The sequence below is a fragment of the Lonchura striata genome, chromosome 19 (assembly GCF_050655825.1).
Source record: "Lonchura striata isolate lonStrDom1 chromosome 19, ASM5065582v1, whole genome shotgun sequence".
NCBI classification, from domain to species: domain Eukaryota; kingdom Metazoa; phylum Chordata; class Aves; order Passeriformes; family Estrildidae; genus Lonchura; species Lonchura striata.
In genome coordinates, this window is record NC_140721.1 from 826,321 (window position 1) to 854,165 (window position 27,845).

At 53.2% G+C, this 27,845-nt stretch overlaps 1 protein-coding gene across 2 annotated transcripts; it reads left to right on the top strand.

The window, feature by feature from the left end:
* MNT (MAX network transcriptional repressor) lies at window positions 1–27,845 on the top strand. 2 transcript variants are annotated; one of them, XM_085557171.1, is made up of 6 exons: window positions 1–118; window positions 10,714–11,254; window positions 13,387–13,428; window positions 14,097–14,208; window positions 25,338–25,530; window positions 27,045–27,845. In XM_085557171.1, exons 1-6 carry the CDS (start codon window positions 91–93, stop codon window positions 27,749–27,751), a joined length of 1,623 nt encoding a protein of 540 aa, XP_085413297.1. In that variant the 5' UTR covers window positions 1–90; the 3' UTR covers window positions 27,752–27,845. The 2 variants fall into 2 exon arrangements, with proteins under 2 accessions (XP_085413297.1, XP_021388743.2); XM_021533068.2 differs by lacking the exon at window positions 1–118 and adding an exon at window positions 1,972–2,125.

Sequence of the window (27,845 nt, forward strand, 5' to 3'; positions counted from 1 at the left end):
ATTGCGGGAGCGGGGCGGAGCCGGTGAGGCAGTCTGCAAGACGATTGGAAAGCAGCTGACAAGTTCGATGAGAAATGAGCTTGTCCCTCCATGAGCTACATCTGGCAAAGGTACCCAGGTGAGTTCTTTTGGCCAGGCTTCATCTACATGTGTATTTTATCTACCTCTTCTGCTCACGTGTGATGACGCCACCCTCGTTACTGTGGAGAGGAATTCTGATAACGCAGGGATGAGTTCATGGCAGAGCTCGGGAGGAAATGACTCCTTGCATCTGCAGAGGAGTATCAGATGAACGTGCAGTGCATGAGGCCCCAGTCACACGCTGAGCAAGGATGAGGCATCGCCCTGACCGCCCAGAACGGGCGGTGGGAAACAGAAGCACCTTTAGAGTCAGCCCTAAGCGCCACAAACCAGCTCCGCCCATCCCACAAGGATTTGGGCTTGCCCCCTTCAGTGGCCATTCCTCAGGGTAGTTTTCGGTTTGTAAATTCCTTAATGTTTGTAGGTAGAATGAAAATTCTCATATGAAAATCTGTTTTTTTTAAAACCCATTCCCTCCGTGAGAAGCACTGTTTTTTCTAACCAGTTTATTTTCCCTTTACTTCAGTATCTCTTCCCAGCCAAAAACCAGAAGTCAGTCAGAAGTAGAGAGAATGGAAATTAGAATGGAAAATTTCCTTGTGGATAACTGAAGTTCAGTTTAGTTTCACAAGCTACTGACAAAGGGGCCGCATACAAGAAAACGTTGCTCAAGTTAACCGTGGGCAACCGCAGCGCGCGGTGTTTCCCGGGAAGCAGGCACTGGGGCGCTGACCCTTTCCAACGGGCTCCCTCTTTTCCGTGCTTTTATCCAAAAAAGGGTTCGGCTTTTCCCCTCCGTGCAGGCACCCCGCCGGCTGCGGGGCGAGTCACGCCGAGCGCTGAGCCACACGTCCCCGCAGCCGGGAGCGCGGAGGGCTCAGGGGGTTCTGCAGGGATGGGACACGACCCGGGAGCCCGCGAGGGCACAGCGGGGCCGGGCCCGTCCCGCGGGTGCCCGGACCGCACAGCTCCCGCTGGCCCGGGCCGGGCGCTCGGCGCGGCTCCGCGGTGCCGGTGCGGGGTGCCCGGACCGCACAGCTCCCGCTGGCCTGGCCCGGGCCGGGCGCTCGGCGCGGCTCCGCGCTGCCGCTGCGGGGTACCCGGACCGCACAGCTCCCGCTGGCCCGGGCCGGGCGCTCGGCGCGGCTCCGCGGTGCCGGTGCGGGGTACCCGGACCGCACAGCTCCCGCTGGCCTGGCCCGGGCCGGGCGCTCGGCGCGGCTCCGCGGTGCCGGTGCGGGGTGCCCGGACCGCACAGCTCCCGCTGGCCCGGGCCGGGCGCTCGGCGCGGCTCCGCGGTGCCGGTGCGGGGTGCCCGGACCGCACAGCTCCCGCTGGCCCGGGCCGGGCGCTCGGCGCGGCTCCGCGCTGCCGGTGCGGGGTGCCCGGGGAAGCCCCGCCGGAGGCGCCGGGCCCGCACGTGCGCGGGGCGCGGCGGGCGCGGCCCCTTTAAGGCGCGCGGCGGCGCGGGGCGCCCATGTGGAGGGCAGCACGCGTGTTGTGCTGCGCGCCCATTGGCCCGCGCGCGCTGACAGCGCGCCCCGGGCCGCGAGCGCACTGCGGGGGGAGCGCCGCCCGCAAAACGCGGAGCCGGGATCGCGCCGCCGCCGGACCGGACCGGCCGCCGCCGCGTCTCCCGCCCCGCGCCCTCCCCGGGGCCGGCCCGGCTCGCGCCCGCCCCGCGCGACTGGCGGGGCTGCGGGGCCGCGCCCCCGCGTCCCCGGCCCGGGCCGGCCGCCGCGTCCCGGCGCTCCCCGTCCCGTCCGGGCGGCGCCCCGAGCTCCACTCCGCGTCTTCGCGCCGCCCGCCGCGTAGTAGCGGGGCCGCGCCAGCGCCCGCCTGTTGTGTTTCTGTTGCCACCCGCCATCTTGTCGCCAGCGCTGCGGCCGGCGGGGCGAGCCCGGGGCGGCGCGGGCGGGGCGGGCCCGCGCTCCGGGCGGCGGCGGCGGCGGCGGCGGCCGGGCCCGCGCCATGAGCATCGAGACGCTGCTGGAGGCGGCGCGGTTCCTGGAGTGGCAGGCGCAGCAGCAGCAGACCGCACGTGGTGAGTGACCGTCCGCCCGCGCCTCGCGGGACCGCGCCTGACAGCGCCGGCCGGCCGGGGCTGCGCGGGCACCGGGGTGGGGTGGGGGGGGGGGCACCGGCGCGGGCTGTGCGCTGCCGGGGGGATCCGACCCGGGGGAACGCGAGACGGGCGGGGCAGTGTCAGGACACGGGGGCGGTTCGGGGCCAGCGCGGCGGGGGCTCCGTGCGGGCGGGGCCGCCCCGGGCCGGGCCCCGTTCCCGCCGGGGGCGCCGCCGCCCCCGCCCCGCGCGCTGCGTGTCCCCGGCCGGCGGGGGGGCGGGGCCTGGCGCGTCACTCGCTCGGCCCCGCCCGCCACCACGTGCGCGCGGCCCCGCCCCGCGCGGCCCCGGCGGGGCTGCGGGGCCCGCCCGGGGCGCCGGGAGGGGCGGCGGACCCGGGGCGCCCCGAGGGGCCGGGGTACCGGCGCAGCCCCGAGGGGCCGCTCCAGCCCCGCGCCGCTCCGCCGCCGCGTCCCCCGGCTCTCCGGGAGCGGCCGTCCGTGCCCCGGGGCCGCGCAGCAGCGGCGGGGCTGCAGGACAGCGGCGCCGGCCCCGCTCCCGCGGCGGCCCCGGCGCGGGGACTCGGGCGGAGCTGCGGGAGCCGCGCTTTGTGCCGCCGCCCATTGTGTCGGTGATGAGTCACGCAGCAGGCGGGGGATGCGGGGCCGCGCAGGGCCGGGAGGATTCCCGAGCCCGGAGCACACCCCAGCATCTGGAGATGACACGGGCCCCCCGCCCGCGCTCCCCGCCCGCTGGGTGACAGCTCCGGTGCTGCTTCCCAGCCCTTGACAGTCTCCCTGCCGCCGCCAGCCCTGTGCGATAGCGGCTCCGGGCTTTCTGTGGTGGCTGTGCTCGGGTGCAGCAGTCAAACACCTGGCTCGACCTCTGCAGGCTGCTGGGTTTGTCTGCTGCTGGGAGACAACTTCCACTGCCATCCCACTGCGGGAGCATCTCGTGAGTGGGTCCGACTAGCTGTGCTCTGGCTTACAGAGGAGCAAGAGGAACCCGGCTTCTTGTGCTGGACAACTTCTGAGGCAGGAATTACTGCTGAGCAGGATATATGGGCAGGGTAACACAGCAAAGAAAAAGACACCCTGCAGGTTCCTCAGCTCCAGGAGCAGCTCACAGCGATGTGTGGGGATGTAGTGTTACACAAAGCCTGCTGCAGGCTGGAGCTGCCACCACGAGCATGCCGCAGGCTCTGGGTGCTGCTGGGGGGCACAGCCACCTGTCTGCTGCACAGGCACATAAGGGCCGGGCTGGTTGCAGGACCAGCAGCGTCACTGCAAACGTGGCCACTTCAAGGAAGTCTCAACACCAGGAAGACTGGCACAGGAAGGAGGAGCCCTGCAGTGACCTTTGGGTGGCAGGAAGATATCAGGGGAGAGCGTAAGCTGAGGAACAGCTGGGAAGCACTGGGAAGTAATCAGTAAGAACACTAAGACTGGGCTGGCTTTTTTGTCTTGTGTTCTTCCTCCCCTCCCGCTTGAAATCTTGTGTCCTGCAAAGTGTTACGGTCTGTGTTATACCCCCAGTTACACTGTGGAACTCCAGGGGTCCAGTATGGCCTGAAAATCAATCAATCTTGGGAACAGCATTAAAATATATATACTGAACTCATCTATGGGCCTCTAGGTCGGCAGCTGGCAGCAGTGCCTGCTGCTGCTGTAACCCTTCTGTAAGTATGTGCCTCCCAGGCACATAACACTCCTAACACTCTTACATGGGCACAGACTCACAGCCTGAGGTCCTTTCTCTCTCTGTTGTGTGCAAACTCCAGAGACATTTGACTTGAATTAGAGGGTGCTGATTTCTTTGAATTTAGATTAATCTAGGAATGTTTCATGATCTAAGAAAAACAAATTTCTTTATAACTGCCAGTAACTGATACTTGTTTTCTTAGGGTTTTTCCCATAGATATTTGTCTGTGACTGTCCAGCATGTGTGTGCTGCTCTCTCAATGCTGTACAGTTCATTCACATCATTCCTTTCCTGAATGGTGCCAGTGCAGGCAGTGACCCCACAACAAAAACGGTTCTGGGCTTTTCCATCTCACCTCCTTGTCATTTGGGCATGTTTAATTGCCTGGAAGTGATAACGGTGTGTGGTGGCCAGAAAGGTTTCTTTTGGCTGTGTTGCCACCTTCCTTGTGCCAGTGGTGAGGAGGAGAAGCTGCTCACACCCAGCATCCGTGGTCAGGCAGTGGCTCAGTGCTGTGCCCTGTGAGGTCTCTCAGTGCTGTCTTTCAACTGATCTCATCAGTATAATGTTGAGTTGCATCTCCAGAAACCTTGTGGGGCTTTTTGGCCACCACCGCCTTCTGTCTCACCAGGGTGCTGTCTGGCCTCAGCCTTGGTCTTGCTGGCTGCCGCAGGCAGCACACCCACCTGGGTTTCTTTCAGGGGAGGTTAAAGCACATCCCAACATACAGTGTGAGTTTATCTGTTTCCAGAGGCTTCCAGGAGAGCTGCACTGCAGTTCTGAGGACAACAGTGCCATACTGACATGCTTATTCTGACAATTAGACTTTGAGTTTAGGAAGAGCCTTTCTCTGTGACACAGCAATGTCTGAATTTTGGGGGTGGCAAGGATAATTGTCATGGGATTGCAGGGATAACTGCCTTGGTGCCGCTCATTCAGGTGATGGTGGTGGCTTCCTGTTTTGATGAGCATATACCCTTGATTCTTCTTTCTTTTTCAAGTATGGAGATAGGGTTCTAAAGGGTAACCTGCAGATTTCCATTCATTTCCTTGAGAAGAAAGCTGGCTAGAGTGAGCAGCCTGTGGAAGCAACCCTTAGTGCAGCCCTGGGATGAAGGTGCAGCAGTGAGCCCTTGTTCTCATCACAGATCGAGGAATGTTACCTGGAGCAAACATGCTTACCTAACAGGCTGGCTGTTATCTTCCAGATCCAGTTTTGCCTGACTCACTGACTCATTTCACCCGTCTGTGCTCCCTTGCTGGCTGTGTAACACACGAGCAGCATGTTTGCTGGCTGTGAACACACGCACACCGTGCTGGCTGTGTAACACATGAGCCTGCAGAGCACTTGCCAGCAGTGGATCAAGTGGGCTCTCAGAATTTCTTCTGAGGGCACATCCGTGGGCTTTTTGGTCTGTTTTAAGGATACATAGTCTGTTTATAATACTGTTTATTAAGTCAGTTCATGTTTGCTGTTCTTTTCCAACCTGTACATTTAAGGCATGTCATGGTTTACTGTTCCCTGCAGTGTGTGCCTCTCTCCCTGGGCCAGAAGCACAACAGCGGTGTCCTCATGTGCATGGGAGCAGATGGGTTGGGTCCTGCCTGCCAGCAGCACCACTTCTTGCTCTGAACTGTGACACAGAAGCTGTTCAGCTGACAGAAATACATGCTTTTTATCAGAGCGCATTACTTTGTCTCCCTGTCTCTTAAAAATGCTGATGCCCGGTGGAAAAGCACAGGCCCATCTTGTGTAGGACAGCTCACCTGCTTGGTTGCCCAGGTGCGGCTCCTTGGATGGTGGAGCAGAGTCAGCGTGTGCTGTTGGTGCCCACTTGGCCTGTCAGAGCCCTTGCTTTCCTGCACTTTATCCCAAATACAGTGGAAAGGTACAGCAGGAGTTGCGCATCCCTCCAGCCCCCCAAGGTGCAATGCTGCAGCTGTGACAGTGGCACACTTGGCATCCTGGTGACATGGTGGTCCTGGGACTCTGTAGAGATGAGGCTCTCCATGGCAATTTTGGTTTGTCTAGCAACCTTGATCTGTTTTCCTTTGTGGTGCTGCTGAATCCTCACCCCTTATTTCTTTCTTCAGTCCACAAAGAGATAGTTGTAACTAAAATGCAGGTAAAATTACTCTGGAGCTGATTCAGGGTTTAATTTAAGCACCAGAATAGCTTATTAAAGCACAATGTAAATTATCTGGAGAAGCTGTTTTTAGAAATGTCTGCAGGTATTTATTTCATTATTGTTGATTCTTCTTTGGGGCTTAGGAGATGAACTACTTCAGGATTTCTTGAGGGTCTTTCCCTGCTGTGTTCCAGAAGGTGTGATGGTTTTGTTGAAAGTAAATGCTTTCTTGTAAGCCATGTGTCTCCATAAAGTACTAATAAAGTGTGTGCTCTTATTTGGTTTCAGGTTTGGATACCGAGGTCTCTGGTCTTACTAGTGGTCTGTACTGGTTGGTGCTAGGGAGGAAGAGTTCACATGAAGGCTGATTTTCCTTTGCCTTTAGAGATATGACATCAAGATGTCATCATCCTCTGGCTGAGAAAGTGGAGATCTGAGTGTTGTGGTTGTTAGCAGTGAATGGTGACCCAGTCTGCAGATGAGGTGTGAGCATGTGACAGCAGTGGCAGTGCAGCAAGATCGCTCAGCAGGGAGAGTGTCAGGTAGGGGTAGGGGTCTCTGAACCCCTGAAAGTGACCCCGGGCAGGCTGGCTGAGCTCTTGCTTCTCTGTAGTGTATTGTGAACCTCTGAGTTCTAATTGGGAAGCATTTCAGGTTCCTTTGTGAACAGTGTGCTCCTAAATACAGTTTGAGTGCTGGTAAGGGCTGTGTGTGTGGGGAGGAGAGGACGTGGGACTGTTTGGTGTCAGGCTGCAGTCTGAGCACAGCACTGGGAGCCCTAGTGCCAGGTGGCCCTGTGGAAGTGTCACCGGGTGCCTGGCAGCCAGCTCAGTACTGAGGGCACGGCCAGGAGCCCGGAGGGCTTTGGGAAGCAGTGCCGTGTCTTGGGACTGCCCTGGTACTGGTGAAGAAACAACAGTGCCAAGGGCTGGGCACCAAATTGAAAAGTTTTAGCTAAGATGGGAGAGAAAAGTGGGGCTTGTGCTGTTACCAACCACAATTCAGAAGGAGTCAGAAAAGTGTCCTGATTTTAAAGGGCTCTCAGTCCTGCAAGCTTGTTGCTGGGCCTGGAAGTGCCCGTGGCTGTGTGCTGCAGCCTCTGGTGTCAGCAGCATTTGCTGTGACTCAGAGCTTGCTTGGCTGATGCTGAGCTTTGCTGGGCTCCAGTTCTGCTGACTGTTCTTATCTCCCCCTTCCTGGTTCTCCCCTGCAGAGGCAGGGAACTGCAGAAACAGAAACCAACCTCCAGGCTCCAGCTGGCCCTTCTTCTTGGCATGACTTGTCCCCTGCCCAGGGCAGCCTTTGGAGTAGTAAATATCTGGAGACTCTTCTGTACCCAGCACTTTCCTGGTAGGAGCCTGCAGTGACTCCTGCGGGTGTCACTGCTGCGTATCCAGAGTGAGTGACGCCCAAGGCACTCCTCTCCAGGGCTGTAGCAGTTCCAGGTATTCAGGATAAGTTCCCAGAAGCATTGAATGATTCAGGAAAACACTTCAGACCATTCAGAAAACACCACCACAGAACTGCCTCACTGTTTCTGGAAGGAGAGATGTTCTTCACTGGGCACACACAGAAGTGGGATGGTTGGCTATGCAAAGGCACACACCCTTGATAAACTCTCTGTACTGATAGTGTCCTCAGTGAAAGGTAGGAGCATGCAAAGGGCACTGGCATCCCTTAGAGCCTGCTCCTCCAGCTTGGTTTGGGAGCCTCGGGCCATGCCCTGGCTGCTGCAGGCCCATGCTGCTGGCCCGAGGGCAGTGTGGCTCTGCCCTCTGCTCCCTGGCTGGCGCTGTGCAGTGCCTGTGACAGACTGGTGGCATTTCCAGGGCAGGCAAAAGGGACAAGATATATTTAAATGCAGCAGGTTATTAGGTAACAAAGAGTGCCTGTGCTGTGTACTCAGACCATCAAGGCCCTAAATAGCACCAGGCCACTGGTCAGGGGTACTGACCCTGTTTCTGTGTCCTCTCAGGACAGGATTTGCTGTTCTGTCCTGTGGCTGCCGATGTTGCTGTCACTGCCTGGGTGGTGTGGCCAGGGACCTGAGGTGCCTGCTCTCGCCATGTGAACCTGCTGGCAAGTGGAGTGCTGTGGGCAGGGTGGGATTCCAGGACCCCTCACGCTTGGGCTGTGGTTCAGGTCCCCTGAGGGTTCTCAGCACCAGTTACCTCCCATGGTTTGTTCTGTCCTCAGTCCCCTTGTTAAGAGTGCAAAGAACAAGTGAAAATTACACATAATTTTGAGGTGCACCTTTGGATTCAGCTATCCTCTTACCCAAGGGGTTGCCCTGCGCCCTGGCTGCTTTCTGTGCATGGGCTTGCAGGAGATCCTGCAGCGAGCGTGCCACAAGGGAGGGAACGAGCCTTGCATGTGTCAGAGCACACAGCATGGTCATCACCCCTCCTTGATCTGTATCTGTGCCCAAACGTGGGTGAGCTTCCTTCATATAAGAAAACAGAGCTTTTCCAAGGCTGTCTTTGGTTTGTGTGCAGGGCGTGAGGGCCAAGCGAGCAGGAGACAGACCTTCACCACCCAGTGGGAGGGTTTCTGTCCAAAGAGGTGGCTCAGGGCCCTCCAGTGCTTTGGCCGGGGTTGGGAGCATGGGTCCTTTCTGCCTGTGGGTAAGTCAGACCCAAGAGGATAGTGGCTCTTCAATGTTGGATTTTGGCTAAAAAATTCCTTGAAATAAACTCTTTAGCTCAAGGGAGCAACACCAAAGGCCTTGCTGGCAGGTTGTCAGCAGCCCAAGGGCTGCACCTGCTTCCAGAGACATTTACATAAATACTTGTGATCAGTAATGCCTGCTGTAACCCTGCTTCCCTGTTCTCTCCCTTCCCCGGTGAGTGTTGCTGGCTGTTGGTGCTGCTCTCGGGTGTCCTGGCTGGATGCTCTGCTCCACTCCAGCAGCCTGGGCAGGTCCTGCTGTCCTCGCCGCACCCCGGCACTGCCACGGCTTCCCATTAATGCCTCCTTTGCTGCTCCCTGCTCCCAGTGTCAGTGCAGCTGGAAGCCTGGGTGGAAGCTGTGTGGGCTTTGGTCTGCTGTGTCCTGCGAAGGCGGCTCAGGGAGCACCGTGAGTCAGCAGGTCCTCGGGGCTGGGTTTCCTCATGCACCCTGTGCCAGGGCCATTGCATCGGCTCTGGCTGCAAACCAACAGCAAAGTGGAGCGAGATCTGCAGACAAAGGGCTTTTCTGTATTAGTTATTGATGTCGTTGAACTGAACCACTCCAAAATTGTTGGTAGCTAAGATTTGTGTTTGCACCCTGCACTGCTTCACTTCTTCCTTTAAGGAACTGTTGAAAATACCCTGAAATATTTTGAGAAAATGCAGAGGAATGTAGCTTTAAGGCTCAGGTACTGCTAAAGCAACCTCCCTCCTGTTTTGGAGTCAGTCAGATCTTTTGCTCACTCACCCTACTTGTGCTGCAGAAGTTGAATGGAAACTTTGGATTTGAGTCTCGGGCAGCCCTGGGAAGAGGTCTGTATGGATGTGAAACCCTTCCTGATGACAGAATTTCATGTGGTGCTTTTGTGAGTACTGCAGGGTCAGGGACTGGGGCTACAACCCCAGTGCTGGAGCTCGGTCCAGGGGGTGGTTTCTCCAGGTGTGCGCTCAGGACAGTGTTTGCTTTGGCAGCTGGCGGCTTGACCTGGCTGCTGCTCTCCTTGGGGAGGTTGGGCTGTGTTTGGGCTGCTGCTGCAGCTGAGCTTCAGGAAATTGTGCCGCCTGGATCTGGGTCAGTGTTGCTGGGCGGTCACAGGTATCAAAGGGCATTCAGAATCGGGAGTAAGAGTTTTGTTGCCCTCTGCAGTTTTTGCACTATAGCCTCAAGATCAAAAGATGGGTTAGAAAGTATCCCAGTAGTGGCAGGGCGGCTTGGGGATGGCAAGGCTGGGCAGCTCTGTGCCTGGTAGGGCCCTTTTCCCCTTCTGCTTGTTCTGTTCAATACAGATTGTCTGGAAGATCACTGGGGGATTGAACATAGCCTGGTAATTCCAGGTGGCAGCATACGTGCTCTTCTCCCTAATTTCCTAAATATATATTCTGACTTCAGTGTTTCAGTCAGGCCTTCTCCTGGGAGAGGCTCTGTCAGGATGTTTCTTAAGAGCTTCCTCTAAATTACCTGATATTGGTGACTGTATAGGACAGAACACCCAGCTGTCCTTCCAAAGCCCTTCCCCTAATCCCTCCCTTGATAAATTAAGGTTTTATTTTCCAAATATTTGTATATTACTATGAAGAGGTTGCTGCACCACCTTTCATTGCAGCTCCTCAGAGGTTGTCTGGGGAGGGATCTGCTGAGCCTCACGGATGGTGGGTTTGGAGATATTTGATTAAGACTGCGCAACGTCTAGATGCCAGGGCCACTGGCGCCACAGGACTTGTATAAATAAATTTTGTTTGTGCCATGTTCACGCAGTTAAAGCCTGAGCCCTGGATTGCGTTTGATGAGGTTTATTTTGCTAGTCGGGCCACACAGATTTCATTTACTTTGTCCGGTGTTCTGAAAACATACAGGAATATACACACATCAAAGCCAAGTTTAAGAGCTTGATTAAAATCCACAGCAGTAAAGAGATGCCCTAATGTGTTTGTATCGGTGCAGTGTCCACTGAGCTGGGATTCACTGAGTATAAAACCCAGCGTGTTTTAACTTCGGGATCCTGCCCCTTGCTGGTTGCAGGCTGCTCTCAGGGGAGCGCCATTGCTCACTGCGTGTGTTTCTCTTCCAGAGGAGAATGAGAAGCATGAGAAGCTCTGCCTGGAGAGGGAGCAGGAGCAGAAGAAGGCGGGCAAGGCCGGCGTGCCGCGGGCCAGCAGCGCCCTGTCCGCAGAGGAGCCCCGGAGCGAGCCGCCGGTGCCCGTGTCCCCGCCGGGCCCCGTGCCCCTGCCGCCGCCGGCCCTGGCCGCTCCCGTTTCGGTCATTCCCATCCCCGTTGTCAGCAGCTCCCCGCAGCAGGCCGCGCTGTCGCCGCCGCTCGTGCCGCGGCCCCAGCCGCTGCTGAGCGCCGCCGCGGTGCCCCAGGAAGCGCCGTCGGTGGCTCCGGTGATGCAGCGGCCGCCGGGCCCGCAGCTGCCGGACGGGAAGGCCGCGCCGGCGGGCAGCCCCAAGCAGCTGCCGCCCTACGCGGCGCCCGTGCTGGCCATCTCGCAGCACCATGTGGTGCCGCAGCCCCTGCAGCCCCTGCCGCCCGCGCCCGCGCCGCTCGGCGCTCTGAAGCTGGCGCCGGCCGACGACATGAAACCCATCGAGCTCAAGAAGAGAATTGGAGGGTGAGTGACTGCCCTGGGGACGTGTCCATGGGGACGAGCTAAGCTGCATCTCTCTGGAGCGGCTCCTGCTTGTGCAAAGCGTTGTTGGGTCAGAAACGCCAAGACCTGTGATGTTTAATTGCTTTGAATTGCTGAGAGCAGGGTTTTTTAGCTTGATGAGTTTTTATTTTCCTCCCTCACTCCACACTAAGATTTTGTACAAGGAGGTATTTTTTGCAGGCCAGAACTGGGTTGGGAAGCAAGTCCCAGCCCTTCATGTCTGATCTCAAGTGGCATCTCGTGTTATGTTTGGCAAAAGATCACTGCTTGTACTGGTCAGGGAAATCAAAGTGCACTGCTGCTTGTGGGAGCTTTTTTGAAAACCGGAATGGGATCTGGGAGATGTTATTCTGAGGACAGTGATCACCAGTTTCTCAGTGCTGTAAGTGCTAAGGGCCTCCTGCTTGCTCAGAAGCTGGAAGGTGCTGAAGGCTATTTAGTCTGCCCTCACCCTCTGAAAGGACTTGTGGCTCTGATGTTGCTCCAGGTTAGTGTTTTTCTGGCTTCTTCTTAAGGACTTTGGCTGGTGGAGACCCTGCCTTCTCTGTAGGTAGTTGTTTCCAGACCACAGTATCCCAGTAGGGAGTCTGGTATTACTGCTTGTGGACTGGGAGAACAAACCATTCCCTTCTTTGCAGCAGTTTTACCTGTTTCCTTTGGCCCCTCAATTTTCCTGCAGCATAAGTGACCTGGATCTGTTCAGTCTTCTCTCCTGGAGGTGCTGTCTGGGCCTCTGACTGTTCTCCTGGCTGCCTGCAGCAGGGACATGTCTCTTGGCAGTGGTGTTGGAGATGGTCTGTGAATCCCACAGGGACTGGTGGAGATGTATAGTGGACAGAATAAAGGTTCACTGGGATGTACAGATCCCAGAACACACAGAAACAGTGCAAGTAATGCAGATAGGAGTTCATGAAGATAAAGGCTTCAGTAAAATGCCAGTGTAATTCATCTGAGAAGATTGAGATCTTCAGAGCCTGTCTGCTGCTGGAAGGGTCTGTCGGTCTGTGCACTAATAAGAGAGCTGTCACTGATGTTGTGTGGGTTCAGGGAGCTCTGGAGGAGGTTTCTGCTGGCACGGGGGTACCAGGACAGGTTGCAACGTTTGGCTGCCTGGGCTGTGGGCAGTGGGGTGTCTGCAAGTGCACCCACAGACTGAGGCTGTGCTGTCAGACTGAGCTTTGCCCTGGGAGGTGCGGGGGCTGTGGTGCCAGTGTGGAGCACAGCACCACCATTGCATCCCCTCAGAATTGCTCCAGAATTGCTCCATAAGAAAAGACGTCTTTTTCAGCCTATGAATGTTTCATGGGAAAATGCTGTCAAACATTTGTGACAATTTATTAAATATTATTACCTCAATGTCCTGTATTTTGAGTCAAAGGCAAATTATTTTGCACAGTGTATGAAAGATACTTGAAATCTCCAGGTCTGCTAATGTACCTTATTGCTGAAAAACTAAGCTGAAAAACTGAGATAACATGTATTTGTTTGGCTTTTCCTAAAAATACTCCTCTGATTCAGAGAGTGGGTGGATTCAACCCCCAAAACCAGAAACTCACGCTGGTTTTTCCTTAAGCAGTGACTAGAGAATTCCTGTATTGCTTCATTCCATGTTTATCCTCAGCTGTGTTCTTTCATGCACAGTAAAAACCCAAAGCAGTTGGAAGTGTCTGCCCAATCCCATACGCTTGAATTTGAAACTGCACAACCTTGTCCCGCTGGAGTGTAGGCATAGATCAGAGCCAGGTCAGAATCTGGGTTCTCTGGTTCTGTACAAATACTTAAAATTCACACTTTGTGTCTTTCCCTGTTGTTGGTAGTAGCTGTTTCTGCATATATACACACACATCACACCTGTTTGTATCTTTTGTGCATTATATGCACAATGCTTAGTTCCCCTGATGCACATGTAAAGTATGGAGTTTATCTTGAAACAGTATAGGCAGAAATATGTATGTACTTGATGTTAAACCAGGGATATATGAAAACTTCTGTTCCTTTTGCATCTTGACAGACAGACACTGCTGCAAGCACAGGTGCAAGGCAGGAGTTTTTAACCTCACACTGAGCTGATCTTTGTTCTGTTTGGGTTACAGGGTTGGGACCAGGGAAGTACATAATAAATTGGAGAAGAACAGGTGCGTAGAAAGCCAGAGGTTGGGTTTTTTAATTGTAATTCCCCTCCTTTTTTTGGCCTATTGTCTGTCAATATTTGTTTGGCTTTGGTGGGTTTTTGTTTGTTTGCTTGTTTGTTTTTTAAACTGATAACCTGAATAAAATTCCTAGTGACTTTTACTGAATCTTGCACTATTGCTTGGCTTTTTTATAGCTCAATTCTGCATTTCTTGCTTCCCAATATGTTTTGTTTAAGTGCACCATTGCATCCCAAGCACCCTGATCCTGCAAAGCAGTAACAGTGCATAACAGTGACTCTCTTTTGATTTAGAAGGAGTAAAATACCCCAAATGAGGGGTCAGTGTACAGTGTGAATACAGAATAAACATCCGTTTCTGACCCAAGACTCTTATAAGCCTGACTAGCTAAATTGGAAGTATGGTGGCAGTGAAAGCACCAGCACAGTGAGATGAGATATTTTATTTAAGGCTGCACAGTGTTCTAACAAAGCTGGGATAGAACTCAGGCACAGTCCCTGCTGGGGTGAGCTGGCTCGTGCTGTGCTGGAGGGCTGCTGTGCACAGGTGTAGGTGCTTTGCTGGATTAGGGCCCCAATTAAGCTCTCCCCTCTGGTGGAATTGGTTCCTGGTGTGTCTCCTGGCAGCTGACGACCCGCCTGTGTTTTCTTTAGACGTGCACATTTGAAAGAGTGCTTTGAGACATTAAAGCGCAACATCCCCAACGTGGATGACAAGAAGACCTCAAACCTCAGCGTCCTCAGGAGTGCCTTGCGATACATCCAGGTACGTGCAGTGCCCGCGGGGCCGGGGTGAGCAGAGCCCAGAGCTGCCTTTGGGCTGCAGGGGAAACAGAGAGAAACTCCCCTGGGAGAAGTTCCAAGTTAACCACAAGTCATCCTTACCAGAAGTGGTGATGGCAGGGAGCAGATCTTTCTGATGATCTTGGAGATCCAGGCTGAGTGAACTTCCGTTGTTTCCTTTGGGGCTCAGGTGAATTTTAATATGTATGGTTTGGGGAGGTTTTCTGTTTGCTTAACTAAAAGACAGATTTTTGAAAAGATTTGGTATATCTCAAAATTTTGATGAGGTGGACATGTGAGTACAAGTCATTTGCTTGGAGGCAAGGAAAGCCTAGAATCTGAGGTTGCAGCATGAAGCTGTAGGTGGATGGGGCACCACCAGGAGTGAATCTGGGAGAAAGCAAAGGTAAAAGTCAGTTGTGTTTGTAGGTGGAGGGAAATAAATGTTAGTGTTTGCTTGTTCAATGTTTGTGAAAGTGGTTAATGGTAGCACAGAAGAAGTTGTTGTAGATGTCTCCTGTGAATGTGAAATCAGTAGCATGTGATGCAATTAAAATTCATCTGGAAACTGGTAGAGTTGCTGCATTTGTAGTGCAAATAGAGATCCAGTACACCTTGTACATTTTGACTGGAATAAAAGGTGCTGAGGATTGATCACAATGGTCTTTTCCACAGTGAAACGTAATCTTTTCTCACTTTGTTTCCATTTTTCCTCAGACACTCTCAAACACCATTTCTCTTTGGTGTCCACAATTGATTATTCACTTCAGCTTTGCTTTGGAGAGTCCGTAATGCCTCAGAATTAGATCAGTTCAGCCCTCCTCTTAGTTTTCACCAACAACTTCCCTCAGAGGGACTTTGGTTGGGGCAAATTTCTACTGTACCCAGCCACTCTCTCTGTTGCTCAAAAAAGTGGTTTTATTGAGGCCTAATGAGCTTTAGAGACGATCTGAGCCTTTCTTTGAATTTTGGCAGGCTGATGTTGTAGTTTGCAGGAGGAACCTCTCTGATGGCCAGTCTGGGCTGCACAGTGCTGGGCTGGGACTGGCCAGCTGTCCGTGGGTCAGTGTGCAGTCTGTCCATGGCTGTCTGTCCGTGGCTCGGTGTGCAGTCTGTCTGTGGCTGTCGGTCGGTGTGCAGTCTGTCTGTTGGTCGGTGTGCAGTCTGTCCATGGCTGTCTGTCCGTTAGTTGGTGTGCAGTCTGTCCGTGGCTGTCTGTCTGTCCGTCAGCCGGTGCTCCTGCAGCCGGGTGCTCGCCTGGCGTGGCAGAGAAGGTCAGGGTGCCCTGGGGCCGTGCCAGCCTTGCCTGCACGTGTGTGGGGAGCACATGGCGAGCAGGGCCTGGCTGGCGTGGCGGGGCTGCCAGCGGTCAGCTGGACTGACCTGGCACCGCGCAGGGCTGGCTCTGCCCCGCGGGCAGCGACACGGCATGGCCTGTGACGTTGTGTAACCTCCTCACCGCGCTGCCTTCTCCTCATCCTCTCTGGCAGCTGCTCAGGGAGTATCCCCAGCACAGTTTTCCTTGGCAGCACCAAAGCCATGGGTCTGTGATTCAGTCACAGGATTCAGATGTGCTGAAGAACCCAGATTACTAGAAATCTCATTTGAAATTTCAACATTCAGAAATAAAATTCGTATTTTAATTTTTTTTTACTGCAGTTTGAATTTAGGTTTGATCTGTTTCAACAAAAGTAACATCTGTCAGTGTGGGGATGGCCACCGATCATGTGCCAGGTTCTGTGTGTTTCACCCACAGGTTCAGTGTTTCCCTTGAAAAGAGAACAGGGCAATTGTACAAAAGAGATTTAAAAGTAAAAGCTCTTACTCTCAGGATAGGAAAGTAGTTTTTCACTTAAGGAAAAAAAAAAAAAGCTCAAGAAACTCAAACCCAAATGAACCTCGCAGGGGAGGAGCACCAGCCAAAGCTCTGCTCCTGCAGGCACTGTGACAGTGCACTGATTGTTGCAGCCTCTCTTCCTACAAAATCCTTCCTTCCCCCCTTCCCAGCTGGAACTTCTTAGAAACAGGCTGTTTGTTTCCTTGGCTGGATTTAAATATTTGTATCTGCATCAAATCAGATAAGTTAGAAAGTTAAATTCTGAACTTCCCATAGAGCCATCATTTTAATTTATCCTTGGACCTGGGCTTACGCTCCGCAACAGTAAATTAGAATTAGCAATTAAGCAGACTGTTGCACAAAGGAAATGGGGCCCAACGCAGCTGGAAGTTAATAATCCCTTTAGCTGGTGATTCAGCCAGAGGCGTGTGGGCTGTTGTGCTGGCTCTCAGCTGAGGAGGGTGTCCCGGTGGGTCCAGCAGCACAGGGGCCCCACACCCCGGCACACAGCTGCAGCCAGGTCTGTTTGTTCCATGGGCCACCTCGGCTCTTGTTCTTCACTTTGCTGCCTGCACAACCTGAGTGAAAATGCCAGAGACCTCTGGGGGGGTGGGGTGGTTTGTAAGATGCATGGAGCAATGTGAAAAAAAACATATAAAGTGAAATTAAAATGCTTGAAGGAGCAGAGCCCTGTCCCTCCTGAGCAGTGTCCCCAGCAGGGACAGGTCTGTCCTCCCCAGAGCCCCTCTGGCTCTGCCCGGCCCAGCCTGGCACATGTCAGGCATGGCTCACAGCCCGTGCAGCTGGGCTGGCTCTGGTTCCCTCAGAAGGATTCTTTCCCCTAGGAAATGGAATCATCTTCTTTGGAAGCTAGCTAAAGCCCTTAAGCAAGACTGCTACTCTGTGTTCTCAAACTGTGCCTGTCACTGTGGCACCTGAACACCCTCCAGTTTTGGGGGTTATTTTCTATTGTACATTCCATGTCAGATGACATCCAGGTGATTTGCTCACCAGGTGACACTAGGACAACTGGCACACAGCCCAGCCCAACCCATCTGTCTTTGGTTGTGCTGCAGGTCCTGCTTGTTGGCCAGTTTCCCCAGTGCAGTTGAAATGCTGACTAAATAACAACATGCTTTCAAAATCTGAGATGCAGCTGAGCTTCCCAGGGCATGCAAAATGCAAAGAGCAAAAGTCTTCGGAAGGTGTGGAAGCAAGGCACTGCTGTGATCCCAACCCCTGCACTTGCTGCTCCGGTGTGGCCGAGGCACTGGCGGCTGCTGTGGTGAAGAGAGGCCTGGTCCTACAGAGCAGTTTTGGCTCTGTTTGTGAAACAGACTTTGCTTACAATTCACAGAAGTCCTCTGGCAGCCTTGCTTGTAGTGTTAGAGACAAAACATAGCTGTAGTGAACTAAGGATTTATAGTATGGCCAGCTTGTCATTATTACCTTGGGAAAGGGCAAGAAGGGTGAAATTTCCTTATGACTTACCAGTGCTGCCAATCATTTATGATGTTTAAGGTGTTTATCCTCACCTCATCTCCCTTGGCTTTTCAAACTGCCTAAAGTAACAGTTGTGCACCTAAGAATGATACACTTTCCTATTCATGCCAGCAGTAATCAACAGATTTGACTACCTTCAGGGTAGAATGAATCCGAAGTGCTATCCGAGGATGCCTAAGTAGTGCACATAAAAATCCTTTGTGAAGCCCTTTTTAAGCTGATCTTGTGGGCTGATCTGTGAACAGACCAGATACTGGTTTTACATTGGCTACGTTTTCCTCTTAAGGTTCACAGCATCTCTTTGTCTTCTAGTTCGTTGTATTTACCAGTCACTTTACTGGTGCTAGAGCACAATCATTCATCCCTGTCTGTGTAGAGGACCAGAACAAGACCGGTGGATTTTTGGGTCCCATAGCAGTGCTTGATTTGGGTGTTGATGGGTGCAAAGGGCCCTGCAGCCATGCCAGGTCCTGGTGCAGGGAGGTGCTGGATTGCAGACACAAACCACAGGTCTGACAATGGTTGTGGTTAAAGATCAGAACTCATTTACATTCAGGCACTGTTGTGACTGGATTATTGATGAAAATGCATGAACTGAACCATGCTGCTGAATGCTGTTAAGTTCCCCACCTTGACGAGGATGGCTGTAACTGTTATTTCTTATTCTGTGCCAGCTATGAGGTGAATATACTCGTCTTCTGTAAAACTTGTCTGTAAGAGTGGGGTCCATCAGTACCTGCCATGCCTCCCTCACGTGAGCAGCGTTCAGATGCCAAGCTGTGCTGCTTCACATTGTTTATTTACCTGGCCTGATCCACTGATTCTATCTTGTCTAATTAGTCTGAATCTCAGTGTCAGTAAAGAAGGCCTCCAGCATCCATAGGCTATGGTCATACAACGTGGTGTCATCTGTAGATTTCAGAAAGTGATAAGAAATAAGACCTTAAAAAAAACCCCAGTGTTTAATTCCCCACTGTTCCTCCAGCTGCAGCAGGACCTGTCTGCAGGGAACCTCATCCAGCGAGCCATCAGGGCATTTTTATTTGCAGGATTGGCCACAAAACATGTCCTATAATAGTGATAAAAATGTCCAGCATTTGGACCTTGTTGAGTAATTTGAGGCCGTTTCTTAACCATCGCCAAGAGGGATAGTGATTTTTTTTTTTTAAGTATCACACTCATTACTTGTACATGAGAATTTGGAAAGGGTGAATGGAATTGTAAATCTGTCAGTGTGTTTGTAATTGTCAGAGAATCCACACCTGTTCCACTGCTGTCATTTAAGTAGTAGTTTGAAGAAGCACTCAGGGTTGTAAAAACCAAAGCAGCCTGTAAGTGGATTGCAGCACAGGGTTTGGGAATGCTGCTGTGTGGTAGCTGATGTGTTTGGGGGCTGTTGCTTGTTCTGGTTGCCACCTGCTGTGAGAGCTGGCATGGGAGGGGAGGCAGCGCCTGGGCCCTAACGAGCGTGGTGATAATTGCAGCGTGGTTGCATGGGCTCTGTTTTGTGTGTGACACTGCAGAAGTTGCCCGCCTTTGAAACACAGCAAAGCCCCAAACACAGCAAAGGCAACCCCTGAGCCCGGCAGAGGAGCTCCAGCCCTGTGGGCAGTGCTGTGAGCAGCAGTGGCAGTGTGAGTGCCATGGGCAGCACTGTGAGCAGCAGTGGCAGTGTGAGTGCCATGGGCAGCACTGTGAGCAGCAGTGGCAGTGTGAGTGCCATGGGCAGCACTGTGAGCAGCAGTGGCAGTGTGAGTGCCATGGGCAGCACTGTGAGCAGCAGTGGCAGTGTGAGTGCCATGGGCAGTGGTGTGAGCAGCAGTGGCAGTGTGAGTGCCATGGGCAGAGGGCACCGTGGCTGCTGTGCCAGCAGCAGGGCAGCCCCCAGCTTCCTGCACAGACTGAGGTTTACACCTGGACACGGCTCTGCCTCACGGCTCACACAGGTGCTGGAGTCAGTTTGCCTTCAGCAGCTGGGATTTGTGTCCTCCCTCTGCCACCTAGGGAGACGGATGGAGAGAAATCCTCTGGTGACCCAGATCTGCTCCGTGGGCCGTGGGTGGAGCTGCTGGGGTGGTGTGAATAGCTGGCACTGACCTCCTTAGATGAATGGGGAAACAGGAAGGAGAGGTGATGTGGGAGGATGGCACCATCTCTGAGTGACTGGGACCTCGGGCCTGCTGCTGTGGGGAGTGCCTCTGCCAGAGCCATGGCTCCTGGACTGCATCACCTCCAGAGCTGCTCCTCTCCCAGGAGAAGCCCTCACTGCCCTGCTCCCTGCACAGGATCCCTTCAGGTGTGCAGCTCACCTGTGCCATGTGCCTGTTGGCTGAGCCAAGGTGTAGGAATGGGAACAAAGGGAGGGCTACACCCAGGACCCAACCAAAACTCTGCCTTGGCTCCTGCAGCAGCTGCTTAGACCTGCCTGCAAGGAAAATACAGAAGCACTGCAGCAAGTGGATGTAGGGATAAAGTGTCTGCTCAGAAATCTCCTCCTTGTGCCTGGCAGACAGCTCTGGCTATGGCTCCAAGGGTAAACCTGCCTGTTACCCTCTGGAGCTGCTGTCTATATGTCATCACAAAGCTTGGGAAGAGCGTTGGGGTCCTGCATCCAGCAGTCATGTTGTTAATAATAATCCCTTCTTGAGATGCAGCATGCTTCATTTCTGTTTGCAGAAAATGATGACACTTAATCCCAAAAGCATATTTCCCACAATTTTTTTAACTTGAGTTTTTTTTTAATTTAAGTGCTGCAGAATTAAATTTGAAATTAAAAACTATCAAGTTTTAATTTGTCAGGTTATTTTAATTTGTTTGTGGTTATTTTCTAAGTAACAAGCACACCATGGTATTTCAGGGTCTTTGGGGCATCTGGAATCCACTGGAATCATTAGAAATGTCTCATTTCCTTCCTGAACAATAGAGATTGGTTAAAAAATAAAAATAGGAAAAGCAAAAGACATGACCAAACTAAACACCAAGTGATTGCAAGTCATACTTCAGTTATTTTAAAACTGAATTTCTTGTGTTCTTGGGAGTCATATCAAGGAATTAAACCAGATCTGCTTACCCGGGTGACAGCGGGCAAGGGGCCAGTGACTGGCCTGGGGATGGCTCTGCTTTTCCCTGCTTTGTTGTACTGTGGGTTCCAGTTGGTTGCTGCCTTTCTGTTTGTTTGTTTTGTTTTGAGGGCTTTTTTGGTGGGATTTTGGTGGTCTGTTTGTTTGTTGTTTATTTTTTTCTGAATTTATTTTTTGTCTTCCTGATTTGGATCGTTCCTCCCCTCTGCCCCAGTGACTGTTTGTACTTTGTCCAGAGTGTGGTGCTTCAGGAGGCTGACTCTGACAGGTCGGTGCAACCAGCCACGTTCCAGCCCTAGTTTTGATCTCAGATTAAGGCCTGATGTCTCTTCTTATCAGGAGCCTGAAGTGCAGTTATCAGTGTGAAATTATAAATGTAAATACCAATGCATGTTCTCATTTTTACGATTGCTGCAGGCATATTTCCTGTTCTGGGAAGTATTTCTGTCTAGAAGTTCACCCTGCCCTTGCAGCCAGGTTGAGCAGTGGTGGGTGGTGCCCACCCTGCAGGGAGCTGCTGGAAGGTGGGTGCAGCCTGTGCAGCGAGGGATGATGACAGGGAGATGCACACAAGGACCAAATAGCAGCTCCAAACCAGCCAGGACAGTGGGCACAAAGTGGGGAAGATTACCACTGGAATTGTGTCAGGCCTGAGCTGTCACTGCAGTTGTCTGGTCCTGCTTCAATAATCCAGGTGGATAAAGGCTGCCAAGGAGCTGACAGGTACAGGAGGAGAATCAGATACTCTAGGGGAGCAAAAGCAAATCCACATGTGGATTTTAATTTGGTTGCTGGTGTTTAAATAAGATGATGGGACTCACCAGTGCCCTTGTGTCCTTGTCACCACTTCACCTGGGCATGGAGCAGCCCCTGCTGTGCCTGCCAGGGGAGGGTCCAGCCCTTGCTCTGCTGCAGAGTCCTCACTCAGCTTCAGCCCAGCAGGACTGAGAGCGTTCAGAGAGGAGCATCATCTGCTTTCACAGAGCCAGCAGTTGATTTGCAAAATTTCCCAAGCATCAAAATCCTTTGATGGATTCACAAGAGTATGAGGAAATCCATTATTTCTTCCTGGGGTAGCTCAGCTTCCCCCTTGGCATGGCTAGGGCCTACTCTTTTAAGTGATGCTCATTTTTTTAAGTGCAAAAAATAAAAGAGTTGTAAAGTCATAGCTTCTGTAGGTTCCTCACACTGCAGTGTAACAGTTGCCTGGGCAACCAGGGTTCCCAATTGCTCAACAGGAAAAAAAGAAATGCTACAGTGATGGAGGCGCAGACGTAAGAAGGAGGGTCTGCGCTGGAGCCTGGTGCTTGCAAAGAGCAGTCTGGGATGGGGTGGGCTCAGTGAGAAGCTGCCCCCAGCTTTGGGCTGCCCCCTGCCAACAGAACAGAGCTGGAGGGGCATGCCTGGCCTTCCTGGGGCCAGCCTGGCCTCTCCCTGAGAAAGTGGGAAAACAGAAATGCAGGTAACTTCAGTGATCAGGATCAGAAACAGGATCAGTATTTCATGAGCCAGGTGAAGTGTGTGTCCTTCAGGATCTTGGCAAGCACCTTAACTGTCATCCCAGGTGCCAGCCCCTGCCATGGTCCTTCCCAGTGGCTGTGGAGGCAGGTCAGGTGGCAGCTCCTGCCCTGCAGCTGGCCCAAGCCTCTGCCTAAATGAAATTTCAGATTTCAAAGGAAAGCTGTTTGGGCATTTGTATGGATTTCTTTTATCAAAATTTAATTCTCAATTATTGTGGTGTTTGTAGTTTTAGGGTCCCTGCTGCCCTTTTCAGTGCTACCATTACATGCCCACTGTTGGAAAATTGCAGAGGCTCGGGTCTGGGGAAAAGTGTCTGTGTAGTTATATGTTATTTTAAAGTGTCTGGTTTTGTATTGCATGGGATCCATGGTGATAGTGCTGACAGAAATTCCTGTTTAGAAGAACATCATGGGGATCAGTGGGTGTCTCTAAAGGCTTTGATGTGCCGGGGCAGGTCAGTGACCACAATCCAAATGACTCAGGGCTGGCTGTCACTGTGGACTTTCTGTTGACTGATGGGAAATTCTGGCCCCTGATGTGGGCAGGATAATTTGCAGAAAATAATCTGCCAGGGGGCGGATGCCAGAGAGCTGCGTGTGCCCAGGGCAGAGCGCCGCGGGCAGAGGGAGACGCGTGGCGCTGCGGGGAGAGCGGCACGGGCACGGGGCCCTGCTCCTGTCCCTCCACGTCGTGTCTGCAGTGGGCCAGGGCTCTCCTTGCTCCCAGTCCCTGCGGAGCCTGGGAGGGGACTGCAGCCACGTGTACCTGCAGAGAGTGGGGCAGTGCTGGGAGGGCAGCTCACGGGAGAGGGAAGAGGGCTGCACTTCATCCCACCACGTTCATTACTAGGCCAGAGCAGCTCAGCCTGGAGATCTGTCTTTACCAAGTGAGCTCCAGTGAATTGCATCCCAAAATAGGTTTTGAAACATTTACTGGTGCCTCCAGCCCATCTGCTGATCCAGCCTCCCCAGCAGCTCCCCGTGGAGAGCGCCCAGCCGTGCCAGAGCCCAGGGAGGAGATGCAGACCCAGCAAGGGGCTGCCGGGAGCTGGCACCCAGTCAGGAGCTGGGACTGCTGGCTCTGAGGGAGGCAGAGCCCACAGGGTTGGGCTTGGAGCAGTGCCATGTCCCAGAGCCTGTGGAGTGCCTGCAGAGTGACATAGTGAATTCCCTGGCTCTCTTGGCTGGGAGACTTGTCCTGGTGCTTGCTAAGGGTTTGCCTGCCTTCCCAGTAATTAAAAGTTTGTAAGTAATTACCAGCTGCCCTGCTCATACTTTACAGTAGTGCTTTCCCCCAGTGCTGGGAGTCTCCTCTCACAGCAGGGAGTGAAGCCAAATCTGCTTGAATATGCGAGTGCTGTGCCCGCTGCGGTGGAGGCTGCTGCTCCTCCTGGAGAGCTGTTCCTGTTCTGTCCTCTCCTGCCCTGCCTGGAGAGCAGCTTTGGGGAGATGCTGCCAAGAGGGACTGGGCTCATGTTTGCACAGCAGGTTTAGCCTCAGCCTGCCTTCTGCTGCCCTCTTTCCTGATGACATAGGGAAGCCATCCAGACAAGTTACACACAAGTCTCCTTGCGTGTTTAAACCTGATCCGGGAGTGTGCACCTTCCTCGTCACCTTGCCCTCCATCCTTCTGTGTCTCATCCACACCCCTTTGCAAGGCAATCAGAGCACACACAGCACATGACTTTTCTGGGTCAGGCAAAATACTTTGGCTGCACTTGATAGGAAACAGACTTTAAAGCTAGCCTGTGGATTTGGGCCTCAGCCACGTGGGAATCTCTGGGCTACAAGTCAGGGCTGGTGCAGAGCCAGGATTCCAGGAGTCCCCATCCTTCCTTCCTGGCTGTCCCCATGGCTACCTCCCTGCAGTGGGCTGCTGATCCACAGAACTGTGGGATCATGGCGTTGGCCTGTCTGCTGCCTGGTTTGGCTTGAAAAGCAACAGGAGAGAACTGCCCCCTTTGTCTGAAAACCCTCTGTTTTGAGGAGCTTTTAGCTGATCTGGAGGGAGAGGAGCTGTCTCCATTGACACACCTGCAGTGGTTGTGCCCTGCTAACACACATTGCTCGGCTCTTTTAAAAATACTTCCTTTATTGTTATTACCAGGACAAAGGTATCGGTAGGAGCTGCCCTAATCTGTGTCACCTTAGGCTGCATTAAAGGCTGGCTGAACAGGCTTTGAGGTCCTTCCCAGCAAACCTGTGAGCTACAGCACCAGCAGAACTATTGAAAGGCATGATGTCAGGCTCTGATTGTACTCATCCTGGACAACCTGAGAGAGAAATGAAGAGATGTGTTAAGAAGACCAAGAACCTGGTCCTCTGCCAGGTGTGAGGTTTGCTTTTGAGCGCAGTGCTTGCCAGCAGTGAGGGAATAGGAGCATCCATGTGGGCTCTGTGTGGCTGGTATTTTCAGAAGTGTGTGTGGGATTTAAATTCCCAGTGGTGAAACTTAACTTCAGAAAATGGAGAGTCTGTATGTGGTTTTACAGATTTCACCTAATTTTGTCTCTTATGCATATAGTGTGGCCCTGGGCTAGGGGACCAGGTCTCTGACTGTGCAGTGCTACACTGGTTTGAAAACTCACAGAAGAGGCCTTGGAACAGTTGATCCCCCTTGCAGGGTGTGGTTTGTATTTCCCAGCAGTAGTGCTGGGCAGTGTGGGACACTTCTCTGTATTGTGCTGACTGATGCAGCTGCTCCCCTGACCTTGCCAATGGATGTGGTGATTCCCAGCACCAAGGGGGCATTAGCGGGAGAGGACAGCATGCACCCTTCCTTCCTGTTGGACCTCAGGATTGCCCCGTGATGCAGGGGGTTGTTGGCTCTACCATCCACCGTCTCCTCTAGGGCAGGAACTCTTAGTGTGGTGTGTGTTGCTCAGAAGCTCATCAGTACTTAGGCTTTTTCTTCTAAGCATTTCCCATTGGGAGCTTACCAGTTTTCCCTCAGAAAGCAGAAAGCCTTCAACAAGAGCAATACTTTATGTGCCAGCTCTTGTCCTCCTCTTTCTGCCCGAATTTGGCAGGTGTCAATATGGCTGAACACATTTTACACCAGCATAATTGACAGTATAAAAAAATGAGCTGTGGACATGGGAGTGACCAGATTAGTGTAAGTTATTCTTGTCTTTGCTCTCATTATATTTCTTTTTCTTTTCTCCAACTTCAGACTTTAAAGAGGAAGGAAAAAGAATATGAACACGAGATGGAGCGGCTGGCGAGGGAGAAGATCGCTACCCAGCAGCGGCTGGCAGAACTGAAGAACGAGTTGAGCCAGTGGATGGATGTTTTGGAGATTGACAGAATTATTCGACAGACAGTTCAGCCAGAGGATGACCAGGCATCTACCTCGACAGCATCAGGTACCCATAATTGTTCTCTTTTTTCATAATCATCTTGGAAGATCACTGACGTAGTCACATGGAGTGATGGGGATCTTCATTTAGCAGCATCAGGGTTTCCTTGCATTCAGAATAAAGTAAAAGGTTTTGGAGTTTTTGTAATGATTGATGTTGTTAACAACACACTGCTGCTCATGTGAAGTAAACTGAAAGTTGTGCATCAGTGTCAGGTAGATACAAAATGCAGGTTTGCACATCTGACCTCATTGTGGAGATAAATCCCTGCTTTCCAAACTTAGGTATTTTCTTGCACAGCTCTGCAGTCCTACTCATTAGAAGTGGGCATCCTGGTGTAGTGTGGATGTGGGAGGGTGTTCAGCACATATGGAAGAAGGATTTGGTACAGGGAGGATCACCAGAGCATTTGAACAACTTTTAATGAGCCTTCACATTGTGTGAGGAGGATTCACAGTGAAGATGAAATGACACTAATGGATATCTGACATGCGGTTCCAGCGAGAAGTTTCTGTGAGATGGGAGAATGCATTCTTCTCTCCACGCCAGGGATTTGCAGCAGGAAGAGCAGGCAGTCTGGATGCAGACCTTTCCAGAGACATGGAGGCTGTAGCAGTGCAGGACTATTCACAGCAGTTCTTTAAGCTGGCATTTGCTCTTGGCATGCCAGGCAGATGATATAGCAGGTTCTGGGAAGTGAGAACCTGAGTTTGTTCAGGCTCATCACCTCTGATGGTAGGAGAGGCTCCAGGTGTGGTCTGATGGAAGTTGGAGTAGCAGTGCTTTGTCGTTACAAGTGCCAGCTGTTCCCTCTGCAGTGGCCTCTGCCGAAACGACCGCATCAAGCTCTGCTTCGCAGAGCTGTGAAGGGGAAGTGTCTTCCTGGTCTTCCTGCTGCTTCTGTGTCTCCTAAGATTTTTATTCCTTGCTCCATGGCTGGCGCTAGAACAGGCAGTGCAGGGTGCCGGGCTTGTCTTCTAATCTCAGGGCTAGTATGTTCCTGTTTTGCTTCCTTAGTTCCTGGACTGGACAAGAGTCCATTTTCCAGACCTTTCAGACAAGAGTTTTGCTGCCATGTTTCTTCATGGCAATTTCCTTCCTGCTCTGGGAGCAGAAGGAGTGGTGCCTATCAGTGGAACAACTGGCCAGGAAAAGAAACCCCGTTCCTCTTCCCAGAAGGAGCCCACTTCAGCCCAGACAGCTCAGCCAGGTGTTTTCTGTCAGCCTCTGTTTGTGGTGCTCTCCTTGCCTGCCCAGTGCCACCTCTCAGCCTGTTGGGAGCACCCTGCTCCAGCTGGGTTTTTGGGCTGTCACACTTGCCTGGCCCTGGGTTCTTGGTCCATAGGCAGTGAGGAGAGGGCTGTGCCATGCCGTGCCATGCCACTGTGCCACCAGCCTGTAGCTCAGTGACGTCTCCTGCACGTCTTCTTCTGCTGATGCTGCCTTGTAGGGAGGCTCGTTGGTCCAGTTCACGCTCTGCTTGCGTTTTTATGGGAGTTTCTTCCTTTCGTGTTTTCCAGAGGGTGAAGACAACATGGATGAAGATATGGAAGATGACAGGCCAGTGAACTCATTACCAAAACTCACCCAGCGCCAGCACCCAGAGCTGCTGAAAGCCGTCCCCCCCAGTGCTGCCGCCCCGCTCCCCGCGGTCCTGCCCCCACACGTGTCCATCCAGCAGAAGCCCCACGCCCAGCCCTCCCTACAGACGCAAGCACTGGTCCCGCCGCAGGCGATCGTCCCTGCACAGACTCACATCGTGGCGGCCTCGACCGTGCAATCGACTGTTATCGCCCACACCGCCACCACCCACGCCTCGGTCATCCAGACTGTCAACCACGTCATTCAGGGGCCACAGACCAAGCACATTGCTCACATTGCACCTTCCACATCCAGCCCCGTGCAACTCACCACTGCTGCTCAGCCCATCGGCCACATCACTGTGCACCCAGCCACCATCAACCACATGGCTCACCTGGGCCCGCAGCTGCCCATCTACCCCCAGCCCGTGGCCGTCAGCCAGCCCGTGGTGAGCCACATCGCTCACACCATCTCGCACCAGCAAGTGAACGGCACCGCGAGCCTGGGCCAGCCGGCCGTGGTGGCCAAGCCGGCCGTGGGAGCCCAGGTTGTGCACCACCCGCAGCTGGTCGGGCAGACGGTCCTAAACCCCGTGACTATGGTGACCATGCCGTCGTTCCCGGTGAGCACGCTGAAGCTGGCCTAGAGGGGACGGCGAGGTCTTTGTTGGGAACCTTTCCTAAGGAAACTCCGTACATTCCAACACGCCCGGCCCGGCCCGGCTCGGCGGGAGGAGGCGC

Bases quoted from the DNA above. Each gene is read 5' to 3' on its own strand.
- MNT (XM_021533068.2), top strand. From the start codon at position 2,053: ATGAGCATCGAGACGCTGCTGGAGGCGGCGCGGTTCCTGGAGTGGCAG. The intron at 2,126-10,713 runs GTGAGTGACCGT...TTTCTCTTCCAG, and splicing joins GCAGCAGCAGACCGCACGTG to AGGAGAATGAGAAGCATGAG. The intron at 14,209-25,337 runs GTACGTGCAGTG...CTCCAACTTCAG, and splicing joins GTGCCTTGCGATACATCCAG to ACTTTAAAGAGGAAGGAAAA.